The 12,310-nt window shown below is 46.5% G+C and overlaps 1 protein-coding gene across 3 annotated transcripts in view; it reads right to left on the bottom strand.

Moving 5' to 3' along the window:
* The window catches only part of ano8b (anoctamin 8b), a 151,301-nt gene that overhangs the window by 91,677 nt on the left and 47,314 nt on the right, over positions 1–12,310 (bottom strand). For 2 of the 3 annotated variants that reach the window (XM_078556174.1, XM_078556175.1), the window contains exons 3-5: positions 1,778–1,910; positions 1,392–1,530; positions 275–371 (exon numbers count right to left, since the gene is read on the bottom strand). In XM_078556174.1, coding sequence (XP_078412300.1) covers positions 275–371; positions 1,392–1,530; positions 1,778–1,910 — 369 coding nt within the window. Of the gene's footprint in view, positions 1–274; positions 372–1,391; positions 1,531–1,773; positions 1,911–12,310 lie in introns of those variants that run through there. The other variant, XM_078556176.1, reaches the window with a different exon arrangement.

The raw sequence follows: 12,310 nt of genomic DNA, 5'->3' as shown, positions 1-12,310 counted from the left end.
TGAGGTGTCCAGTCAGTTAGAGATGGACCGGTCAGAGGGATGGACACAAAGGGACCTGTAGTTACGTTGGGGGCTTGAAGGCAAGTTCAGAGTCAAACTGGAAGATGATGTAACACCTTTGGGCTCAGAGGTCAGGACCAAGGTTCTGGAGGGAGGTGGACAATAAGCTTGTGCTATATTGAATATCATGGATGGCCTGCTGCATGCAGGAGAGTGCGCCACTTGCAAACAGAATTTCCACGGACCCCTGAGCTTTATCTGATATGCTACTTACTGATTGGCTGCCCCTCCAGGAAGTGGATATTGTGTAGACTTTCTCCCTGCTTTGCTCGCAGGTTCTCGAGCCAGTGCCTGATAATGCTCTGCCGCTCCTGTGAAGACACAAGACATTTTCATTCCATTTTGCTTCAAAGAATCCCTCGAACCACATATTTCTTACCAAGGCCTGAGGTGATTCAGCAGAGCTACATTTGGTTACATTGAATGTTACAGCACAGAAACAGGCCATTCAGCCCAACTGGTCTATGCTGGTGTTTATGCTGCATATGAATCTCCTCCCATCCCTCTTCATCTCATTCTATCATCCAATCCCTCTAATCCTTTTGCCCTCGTCCACATCCAGCTTCCTTTTGCTGTGTGACCCTGTTTAGTCAGCAATTAAGCTGCCATTTATTGAGTGATTATAACACGTGCATTTTAAAAGTCAATTTGGAATTTCTGCATTTGTTGCACAGCTCTCCCTCTCTCTGGCAGGGAAAGTGATAGAGGGGGTAACAGAGGGTGCAGGACTGGTGGCCTTTCCCACTCTCTCAGAAATGTACCCGCACCGGTTAATTGACGGGGGGGATTAAACATGAAGCAGGGCCAATGGGAAGGAGCTCACATAAGCCACATTTTAAAGGTAATGATAGAGTGGGTCACAGTCAGAGACGGACTGGTGTGAGAGAGAGAGAGAGAGATACAGACAGGCATGGTAAGAGAGAGGGACAGACACAACGAGAAAAGGGGGATCTTGAAATGTAGTTGTTGCTGCAAGGTAGGAAACACAGCAATGTTCACACAGCGAGCTCCCACAAACAGCAAAGACAGGTAATGTGTTTCGGTGGTGTTGGTTGAGGGATAATGTTAAGCCAGGACATTGGGGAGAACTCCCATGGTCTCTATCAAAATAGTGGCCGTGGGATCTTTCACATCCACCTGAGAAGGTAAATGGGGGCCTTGGTTTAACATCTCACCTGAAAGACGCCACCTCAGACAATGTAGCACTCCTTTAGTACTGCACCAGGAGGCTGGATTCTGTGCTTAAGTCTTGAAGAGGGTTTTTGTGTTGTTGTGTTATAAATCCCCCTACCAAAAGGACAGTTGGTGAAACTCCCTACCAACCGACTCACCTGAGAAGTGAAGAAATAGATTTCATTTTCAATGTTTTCGTAGATGTAATCCTCCTCACAGGAAAAGGCCCTCGACCCTCCCCCAAACTCCTCTTTCACTGGTTTCCGCAGACCCATCTCCTCAGCTCCTCGGAGCAAGCTGCACACAGAAATTGAGAGAGCCCAGTCACCGATCAAACTCCAGAAAGGCCCAGCACATACACAGACCGCAGCCAGCTCCTGTACAATGGACACACCCTTGATTCTTGCACACATCCCATGCTAACCCCAGCCATGACCACCTCTCCCCCACAAATTCCAAACACACACAGACGCCAGGCACCCCACAGCCAGTACAGCCCCCGGCTCAATGAAACCAGTTCACATAGGACCCGGCTCCCACCTACTTCTGATAGGTTGCTGTCATGAAGAATGCATAAACGTTGGTGTGTTTGTGATGCCGAATCTGGATGATCAACTCCGGGATTCCCAGCCGTATGTGGTTTAGTAACCATAGCAACGTGTGGTCATCTGTTGAATCTGTGGGAATAAGGAAACAAATCCCTTGCTAATATGAAGGCTGTCTTTTATTTAATTCATCATCAGGGCCTGGCCATCGCTGCCAGGGCCAGCATTTATTATAACATAATACAAATATAGAAAACACTGGAAAAACTCAGTATCTGTGGACAGAGAGACAGAGTTAACGTTTTGAGTCAAATATGAACCTTCTTCAGAACCGGCATTTATTTCTCATCCCTAATTGCCCTTGAGAAGGTGGTGGTGAGCTGCCTTCTTGAACCGCTGCAGTCCATGTGGTGTAGGTACACCCACTGTGCTGTTAGGGAAGGAGTTCCAGGATCTGACTGAGCAACAATAGCTCTGCAAGCAGTACTGAGGGAGTGCTGCACTGTCAGAGGTGCCGCCTCTGGGGTGAGATGTTAAACTGAGGCCCTGTTTGCCCTTGCAGGCAGATTTAAATGATCCTATGGTCATTTTTCCCAGTAAACCAAGGGAGTTAGTTCTTCCTGATGCTCTGGGCCAATATTTTCTCCTTGCTAAAAAAACAAATTATCTGGTCATTGTCACATTGCTGTTTGTGGGATCTTGCTGTGCACAGACTGGCTGCCATGTTTTCTACATTACAACAGTGACTACACTTCAAAGAGAACTTCATTGGCTGTGAAGTGCCTTAGGATGACCTGAGATTGTGAAAGAAACTATATTAGGAACATAGGACTTAGGAGTGGGAGTAGGCCATTCAGCCCTTTGAGTCTGCTCCACCATTCAATAAGATCATGGCTGATCTGGTTGTGTCTCAATTCCACTTTGCCGTCACCCACCATAACCCTTGCCTCGCTTAATGCACGTTCTTTATAAACGTGACCTTGTTCTTGTGTGGTCATTGTCAATAGCCACTTGACTGATAACTTCACCCCAGACTATCGCGATGAGCTTGTTTGCTGTTTGAGTGGGTGGATCAATTAGCCACTGTCCTGCTCCTCTCTCCCTCCTCCTCTCCTTCCCAACCCACCCCTAAGCATCATTAATCTTCACGTATAGGGCTGGCAGCGTACCCTGACTCACAGCAAGCCAAGATTCAGGGTGTTGTGTCAGTGGAGTGAAAAGGGGAATGAGAGAAGCAGTCGAGGCAGGGATAGACTGAACTCTGACCTTAGTTTTAAATGGGAGGGTTGAGGATGGAAACCCGATCAGTTCTGCTCCTGTGATTGATACTGTCAGCTACCCAGTGACATTATTGAGAGCAGGATACTGAAAGAGAGGATTTTAACTGGAGATGTTTGCTGGCCTCAGCAAAATGGCCACTTGGGGGAAGGGGGGGGGGTGGTGTGTGTGTATTATTAGGCCACTCGGCCCCTCAAGGCTGCTCCGCCATGTGGAAAAATGTGAAGTTATCCACTTTGGTAGGAAAAACAGAAATGCAGAGTATTTCTTAAATGGGGAGAGATTGGGAAGTGATGATGTCAAAGGGACCTCGGTGTCCTTGTTCATAAGTCACTGAAAGCTAACATTCAGGTGCAGCAAGCAATCAGGAAGGCAATTGGTATAACAAGGGGATTTGAGTACAGGAATAAGGAAGTCTTGCTGCAGTTGTCTTGAGCTTTGGCGAGACCACACCTGAAGCATTAGTGCAGTTTTTGTCTCCTTGCCTAAGGAAGGATATACTGGCCATACAAGGAGTGCAGCGAAGGTTCACCAGACTGATTCCTGGGATGGCAGGATTGTCCGATGAGGAAAAATTGAGGCGACTGGGCCTGTATTCCCTAGAGTTTAGAAGAATGAGAGGTGATCTCATTGAAGTGTTCAAAATTCTAACAGGACTCGACAAGGTAGATGCAGGAAAATGCAAGAAAGCCCCCTGGTTTTGGCGGGGGGTGGGGGGGTGCGGCACTCTAGAACCAGGGGACACAGTTTCAGAATAAGAGATGGGACATTTAGGACTGAGATGAGGAGGAATTTCTTCAGTCAAAGGATGGTGAATCTATGGAATTCTCTACCCCTGAGGGCTCTGGAGGCTCAATCATTGAGTATGTTCAAAGCAGAGGTCAATAGATTTCTAGACGCTAATGACATTGAAGGATACGGGGAGAGAGTGGGAAGATGGTGCTGGGATAGAAGATCAGCCATGTTCTAGTTAAATGGTAGAGCAGGCTCGACGGGCAGAAGGGCCTATTCCTGCTCCTACTTTCCTACGAAAGGGGAGTCACAAAGCTAGGGTTTAAAGTTTAGTAAGGTGGATTTTGGAGGGATGAGGCAGAAATTCACCAGAATAGAGTGGGCAGAACTGTTAATGGGTAAAGGTTCTGTTGAACAATGTCAGGTGTTCAATGTAGTATTTGTTAGAATACAGGATCTGTACATATCCTGAATGGGCATGAGCTCTACTCTGTAATTAAACAACCTTGGTAAAAAATGGTGAGAAAGAGAATCAAACTAGAAGAAAAATGCATAGTGGGAGTACCCACATCAGATGGACTGCAATGGTTCAAGGCAGTGGCTCACCACCACCTTCTCAAGGGCAATTAGAGATGGGCAACAAAAACTGACCTAGCCAATGACACCCAGACCTCATGAAAGAATTAAAGCTGTTGAGGCTGAAGGTTATTTGAAAATTTCAAGACAGAAATTCAAAGATTCTTGTTCGCCAAGGGTGTTAGTTGTTGTAGATGCAAGCTGGTTCGATGGAGCTGATACACAGATCATCCATAATCAGCTGTAATCTGAATGGTGGAACAAGTTGGAGGGGCTGAATGGCCTCCTCCTGTTCCTATGGCCTGAAGTGATGAGCGCCATATGAGATGATTCACAACTTCCTCACGAATCTGAACCTCCTCACTCCCTCTCTCTCAGACAGATAGTTAATTTGTTACCGTGTTAATTGATATTCCCATAAGTTTTGGCTCCCACAACAGTAGCAGTTCATTGCCTGGCAAATCCAAAGAATGGGATGTTGCCAGTGTCAGTGTTCCAGTGACCTGATCCTGTGCTTGCCAGTGAGCCAGTCTGCAGTAAGGCTCAACATGTGATTAAGAGTAGATAAAATGCAGTTTAAGACCTAGCATTGAAACTGGCACAATGGCCAAACAACCTCTCCTTTGATGCTGTAATTCCTGTAAGCAATTGTGGCAATCGTACAAACTCCATGCCATTCAGTTGGTTGGGAAATTGGCTGAGTGACAGAAGGCAGAGAGTTGGGATAATGGGCAGGTACTCTCATTGGCAGAATGTGACTAGTAGCATCCACAGGGATCTGTGTTGGAGTCTCACTATTCACTGTATTTATTAACGACTTAGACGATGGAATAAAAAGTCACATCTCCAAGTTTACCGATGACACAGGTAGATGGCATTGTATGCAGTGATGGAAGTGTAATGTTGCAAAAACATTAATGGATTAAGTGAATGGGCAAAACTGTGGCAAATGGATTTCAATGTGGAAAAATGTGATATCATCCACTTTGGAGCTGAAAAGGATAAAATGAGGTAATTTCTAAATAGTGAAAAACTGGAAACAATGGAGGTTCAAAGAGATTTGGGGGTCCAGGTACATAGATCATTAAAACGCCCTGAGCAGGTACAGAAACAAATCAGTAAGGTGAATGGAATGCTGGTCTTTCTATCTAGAGGACGAGAATACAAGGGCAGAGAAGTCATACTTCAGCTACTGGTTAGATCACACCTGGAGTTACTCGGAGCAGATCTGGGCACCACACCTCAGGAAGGAAATACTGGCCTTGGAGGGAGTGTGGTGTAGATATACCTAAACGATACCTGGACTCCAAGGGTTAACTTACAAAAACTAGGATTGTATTCCCTGGAATTTAGAAGGTTTAGAGATGACATAGCCAAAATTTGCAAGGGGAACAGATGGGGTAGATAGAGAAAAATTATTTCCACTGTTTGCAGAGAAGAGAGCCAGGGGACAGAGTCTAAAAATTAGAGTCAGACCTTCCTGCAATGAAATTAGGAAAGATTCCTCCACACACACTGTGGTAGAAATTTGAAACTCTCTTGCACAAATGGCAGTTGATGCTAGATTTTAAATCTGATGTTGATAGATATTTATCAGTCAAATGTATTGAGGAATATAGAACAAAGGTGCACACGTGGGGCTGAATTTTTCTGTTGGTGAGCTGGGGGTGGGGCCCGCTCGCCGTAGCGAAAAAGACGTGGGATGATGTCGGGCGGAACCCCTGATCCCGCCCTATTTAAATATTCAGGAAGGTGGGGGCGCAGTGCGATCAGCTGTCTGCCCGCCGACCTGTCAAAGGCCAATTGAGACCATTGACAGGATAGTTAAAACAATTAAAGGCCCTGCCCGTCCAACCTTAAGGCTGGTGAACAGGACAGCAGCCCTGGCGGGCTTCTGAAAACACATGAAACCTCATCCACCGGCAAGATGAGGTTTCATGTCGGTTTTAAAAAAGTTTTTGTGCACTTTATTAACATGTCCCATCTCGGCCTTAAATGGCCCACCCACGTAAAATGGCGGCGGGGCCCATTTCGGCGGCAGCGATCGGCTACCCGCCCACCACCAAGTCAGTCGGGCCCGCCCACCCGTCAAGGGCAAAATTCAGTTTGGTCGCAGATCAGCCATGATCTCATTGAATGGCAGAACGGGCTTGAGGGGCTGAATGGCCTCCTCCTGTTCCTATATTTAGAATTTTATATCACATATCCTGAGCTCACAATGCCCCTTCACCCCCCGTTCTTACCCGAGTCTCACTTGTTCCCTCAGACCTTTGTCTTCTGTGTCCACAATGGACTCCTGACCTTTACCCTCACCCCTTCCCTATTCCTTCTGCTCTGCTGTCAATCATCACATTCCTGCTCTCCATAAGTCTCAACCAAACCTCTCTGCCTCTCTACGTCCAACCCTGACTGCAAAAGTCCCATAATAAAACTAATCACTTTGTCCTTGTTGCCCCTTCCTTGTGCTCCCTCTCACTGGGGCCCCTTTCCCCATTCTGGACACTGTCAGCTGCTATTGTTGCTACCCTATGACCTGTGAACCTTCACCTGGCCCTCTCACCAGGAACACTCTCACATTTGGGCTAGTCCAACACCGGGCATGGTGGGTGGAATCTTACCAGTGCCATGGAGACCGGTCACAGAGAGATTTCAAAAGTTGCACATCAGGTCGACACATTCCCGTGTCTGAACACTTTTGTCAGAGGCGGGCTCGAAACAACAGAGGCTACCCACCAGTAGCAGTGGGTAGCCAATTAGGGCAATTAAGGCCCCACATAGCAATAAGTTTCAAACACCGATAGCAATGTTCTGGCATCGGACCATCCCCTAACTGCGTCCAGGGGACAGCAGCAACTCGAAGGTGACCTCACAGTGACAACCAGAGGACCACTGGTGTCTCCTCTCACTAGCCCAATGAATGAGCCACAAGAAGGAAAAGGCTGCAGCCTCGTCCATAAACGCTGCTGTGCAGAAAGGGGATATCCCTCCACACTCATGGCCCTAAGAGCTGTAGGTCTTACTTTAAAATTTAAGCAGGCATCCGATGGTGCCCCCATATTTAAGCATCCTCACACTCCTCTAACCGCCTCAGCAGCGCCCACCTCTCCCAGTGAGGCTGCCGACTGTCCAGTGTTGTGGGCTCTCCTATTGGGTCTCCAGCCTCAGGAACCCACCCACCATTCTTAATTTGATGGCAAAGACGAGGCAGCCTGTTAATCAGCAGTTTCCCGTAAGATTACAACATCGTGCCGACACTGACACCGGCCAGGTCAGAACCCAGAAATGTTCCTGACCCTCAGTTATTTCCTGTGTTGGGAAGATTCTGCCCCGTGTTTTAACAGGATGTTTTCCCCTAGTGGCGTAATCTAGAACCAGGAGGCAGAGTTTAAAAATAAGGGGTCTCCTATTTAAGACGGAGATGAGGAGGAATTTCTTCTCTCAGAGGGTTGTTAGTCTTTGGGATCTTCTTCCCCAGAGAGCAGCGGAGGCTGGGTCACTGAATATATTCAAGGCTGAGTTAGACAGATTTTTCATCTACAGGGGAGTCAAAGGTTATGGGGGACAGGCAGGAAAGTGGAGTTAAGGCCACAATCTGATCAGCCATAACATTATTAAATGGCAGAGCAGGCCTGAGGGGCCGAATGGCCTACTCCTGTTTCTATTTCTTAAGTTTTATGTTTTTATACCCTATATAATCTATGGGGGCTGGTTCACTTAGATGACTAGCGTGTGGTTCAGAATAACGCCAGCAGTGTGGGTTCGATTCCCGTTCTGACTGGGGTAGTCTTGGGACCTGCCTCCTTGCCCAGTCCCTGAGAGTGGAAGGCAATGACAAACCACCAGTGCCAAAAACTGCCAAGAAAATGGCTCAGGATGAAGCATCAGCAGACAATGAGCCAAAGATCTGCTTTCAGGCAGAACGCACATAAATGAATACGCAATATATTATTTATAGGCTATAGCACACCAGAGTTATGAAACCTGAACCAAGTTGGAGGCCATTCAGCCCATTGAACCTGTGCCAGTTCTTTGAAAGACTATCCAATTAATTTCTCTCCCCCTGTTCTTTTCCCACTCTTTACCGACCCTCCCGCCAGTGGAAACAATTCCTCCTTATTTACTCCATTTTGAACGTCTCTATCAAATCCCCTCTTAACGTTCTCTGCTCTAAGGAGAACAATCCCAGCTTCTCCAGTCTCTCCATCATGCCTGGACCAATTTTTGTAAAACTCCTCTGCACCCTCTCTAAGAGCTTAATATCCTTCCAAAAGTGTGATGTCCAGAATTGGACTCAAGCTAAAGCAGAACCAATGATATATAAAAGGTTTATCATAACTTCCTTGCTTCTATACTCTTGTTCCTCTATTAATAAAACCAAGGATCCCATATGCTTTTCTAACAGCCTTCTCAAATTATTCTAACACCATCAATGATTTGAATATGTATACACCCTCAGGTCTCTCTGTTCCTGCACCCTCTTTAATATTGTACCATTTAGTTTCTATTGCCTCTCTGCATTCTTCCTACAAAATATATTACTTCACATTTCTCTGCATTAAACTGCACTCACCCCAAGTCTGCCCACATCCCCAATCTTCTCTGTCCCCCTGAAGTTTGCTACTAACCTCCTTTGGCAGTGACATAAGTAACATGTCTTGTCTACATTATATATGTAGCGTACCCCATGAGTATATGGTCATTGTACTCTCATGTACACCAAAGAAAAAGATGCATTTAAGTAGCGCCCACCTGACCTCAAGTCATACCTTTGCAGCCAATGAAGGATATTTTGAAGTGCAGTCACTGTTGTAATTTAGGAAAGGTGGCAGCCAATTTCTGCGCAGCAAGATCCAACAAACAGCAATGTGATAATGACCAGATAATCTGTTTTTAGTGGAATTGATTGAGAGATACCAGGGAGAACTCTCCTGCTCCTGGGGTCTTTTACATCAGCCTCAGAAGGCAAAGAGGGCCTTGGTTTAACGCCTTAATCAAAATATCGCACCTCTGACAGTGCAGTACTACCTCAGTACTGGAACTAGGAGTGTCAGCCTTGATTATTGGCTCAAATGTTTTAGAGTGGGACTTGAATCCACAACTTTCTGACTCAGTGGGACTGCTACCCTTTGAGCCCTAGCTAACATCATGGATAAGTTAATGGTCGATCAGAGGCCTGATCTTCCCTCACAGGATCGCAATCATGTTGACTGTGCAGCTATTTTGTTGCCCTCCATTGACAGGGTATTTGCCCTTGGAGCAACCCACCTACTGAATTATAAAGGATTTGATCCCGTCTGCAGTGACTTGGCCAATGTTTTTTGCTTGAATACCGAGAGTGGCAGTCACTGGAATTTAAAATGGTGCCAGTTTGCTAAACAAAGATATGCTAATAAATACCGAGGTGAGTAAGAAGAGCGGCCATACCACCATACTCAAGCACCCCCAGGATACAAGTTACCTGGTTAATTGCTGAGATTTTCTGATGTTGGGACCATTTCGGGGTCCTAAGTCTGCACTTGCTAGCAGCATGCCCCCCTCCCTCGGTGCATTATTCCCAGATGTGGCCGCTTAATTGGTCGCCTCCACACTCGTCCTATTTTGAGAACAGTGGGCAGGTTCTCAACACTCCATGCCCAATCAGAGGGCTGGCAACTTGATAGCATTGGTAGCACCACCGGGAGACGCGGGCACTGCTGAGGCAGGTCAGTGACCACAAGGGCACTTCAATATGGAGGTGCCCTCAGATGCATGGATTCATATGAAATATTATGAGGGGCAAAGCCATTAAGCCATTTGAATTGAAATGGAAACTCTTCTTGATGCATCGTTTGCGAGGCAGGTGGGACTTTTTCTTCCCGCAGTCTCAGGGTGACCAGACGTCCCGGTTTGGACGGAACGTCTGGTCACCCTTAAAGGAACTAGCTACTGGGATATTGGATGCACTGATATTAATCTTCCAAGAATCCAAGAATTCTGGAAAAGTCCCAGAGGATTGGAAAATTGCCAATGTAACACCCTTATTCAAAAAGGGAGGGAGACAAAAAACAGGTAACTATAGGCCAGTTAGCTTAACATCTGTCATTGGGAAAATGTTAGAATCTATTTTTTTTTATTCATTCATGGGATGTGGGCTTCGCTGGCTGGGCCAGCATTTATTGCCCATCCCTAGTTGCCCTTGAGAAGGTGATAGTGAGATGCCTTCTTGAACCGCTGCAGTCCATGTGGTGTAAGTACACCCGCAGTGCTGTTAGGGAGGGAGTTCCAGGATTTTGACCCAGCGACAGTGAAGGAACGGTGATATATTTCTAAGTCAGGATGGTGAGTGACTTGGAGGGGAACTTCCAGGTGGTCCCATCTATCTGCTGCCCTTTGCCTTCTAGGTGGTAGTGGTCATGGGTGTGGAAGGTGCTGTCAAAGGAGACTTGGTAAATTCCTGCAGGGAAGCTTGTAGATGGTACACACTGCTGCTACTGTGTGATGGTGGTGGAGGGAGTGAATGTTTGTGGATGTGGTGCCAATCAAGTGGGCTGCTTTGTCCTGGATGGTGTCAAGCTTCTTGGGTGTTGTGAGAGCTGTACTCATCCAGGCAAGTGGGGAGTATTCCATCACACTCCTGACTTGTGCCTTGTAGATGGTGGATAGCCTTTGGGGAGTCAGGAGGTGAGTTACGATTCTTAGCCTCTGACCTGCTCTTGTAGTCACAGTATTTATATAGCTAGTTCAGCTCAGTTTCTGGTCAAAGGTAACCCCCCCCAGGATGTTGATAGTGAGGGATTCAGTGATGGTAATGCCATTGAACATCAAGAGGCGATGGTTGGATTCTCTCTTGTTGGAGATGGTCATTGCCTGACACTTGTGTGGCGCGAATGTTACTTGCCACTTGTCAGCCCAAGCCTGGATATTGTGCGGATCTTGCTGCATTTGGACATGGACTGCTGCAGTATCTGAGGAGTCACAAATGGTGCTGAACATTGTGCAATCATCAGTGAACATCCCCACTTCTGACCTTATGATGGAGGGAAGGCCATAGATGAGGCAGCTGAAGATGGTTGGGCTGAGGACACTACCTTGAGGGACTCCTGCAGTGATGCCCTGGAGCTGAGATGACTGACCTCCAACAACCACAACCATCTTCCTTTGTGCTAGGTATGATTCCAACCAACAAAAAGTTTTCCCCCTGATTCCCATTGACTCCAGTTTTGCTCGGGCTCCTTGATGCCACAGTCTGTCAAATGCTGCCTTGATGTCAAGGGCAGTCACTCTCACCTCACCTATTATAAAGAATGTAGTAGCAGAGCAGATTAGCTACCCTGTGAGAGAAGAAATTTCTCCTCATCTCTGTCTTAAATGGGTGACCCCTTACTCTGAGATTATGCCCTCTGGTCCTAGAATCTCCCACAAGGGGACATAATCTCTCAGCATCTACCCTGTCAAGCCCTCTAAGAATCTTATATGTTTCAATAAGGTCGCTTCTCATTCTTCTAAACTCCAATGAGTACTGGCCCAACCTATTCAACCTCTCCTCATAAGAAAATCCCTCCATACCTGGAATCAACCTAGTGAACCTTCTCTGGACTGCCTCCAATGCCAGTATATCTTTCTTTAGATAAGGGGACCAAAACTGTTCACAGTATTCTAGGTGTGGTCTAACTAGTGCCTTGTATAGTTTTAGCAAGACTTCCCTATTTTTATACTCCATTCCCTTTGAAATAAAGACCAACATTTCATTTGCCTTCCCTATTACCTGCTGTACTCGTATGTTAGCTTTTTGGGATTCATGCACAAGGACACCCAAATCCCTCTGTGCTGCAGCTTTCTGCAGTCTTTCTCCATTTAAATAATATTCAGCTTCTCTATTTTTCCTCCCAAAGTGCATAACCTCACATTTTCCTACATTATATTCCATCTGCCACTTTTTTGCCCACTCACTTAACCTGCCTATATCC

Source organism: Cetorhinus maximus, chromosome 13 (genome assembly GCF_964194155.1).
Source record: "Cetorhinus maximus chromosome 13, sCetMax3.hap1.1, whole genome shotgun sequence".
Lineage (NCBI taxonomy): Eukaryota > Metazoa > Chordata > Chondrichthyes > Lamniformes > Cetorhinidae > Cetorhinus > Cetorhinus maximus.
This window is presented reverse-complemented; position numbering and strand designations above follow the sequence as displayed.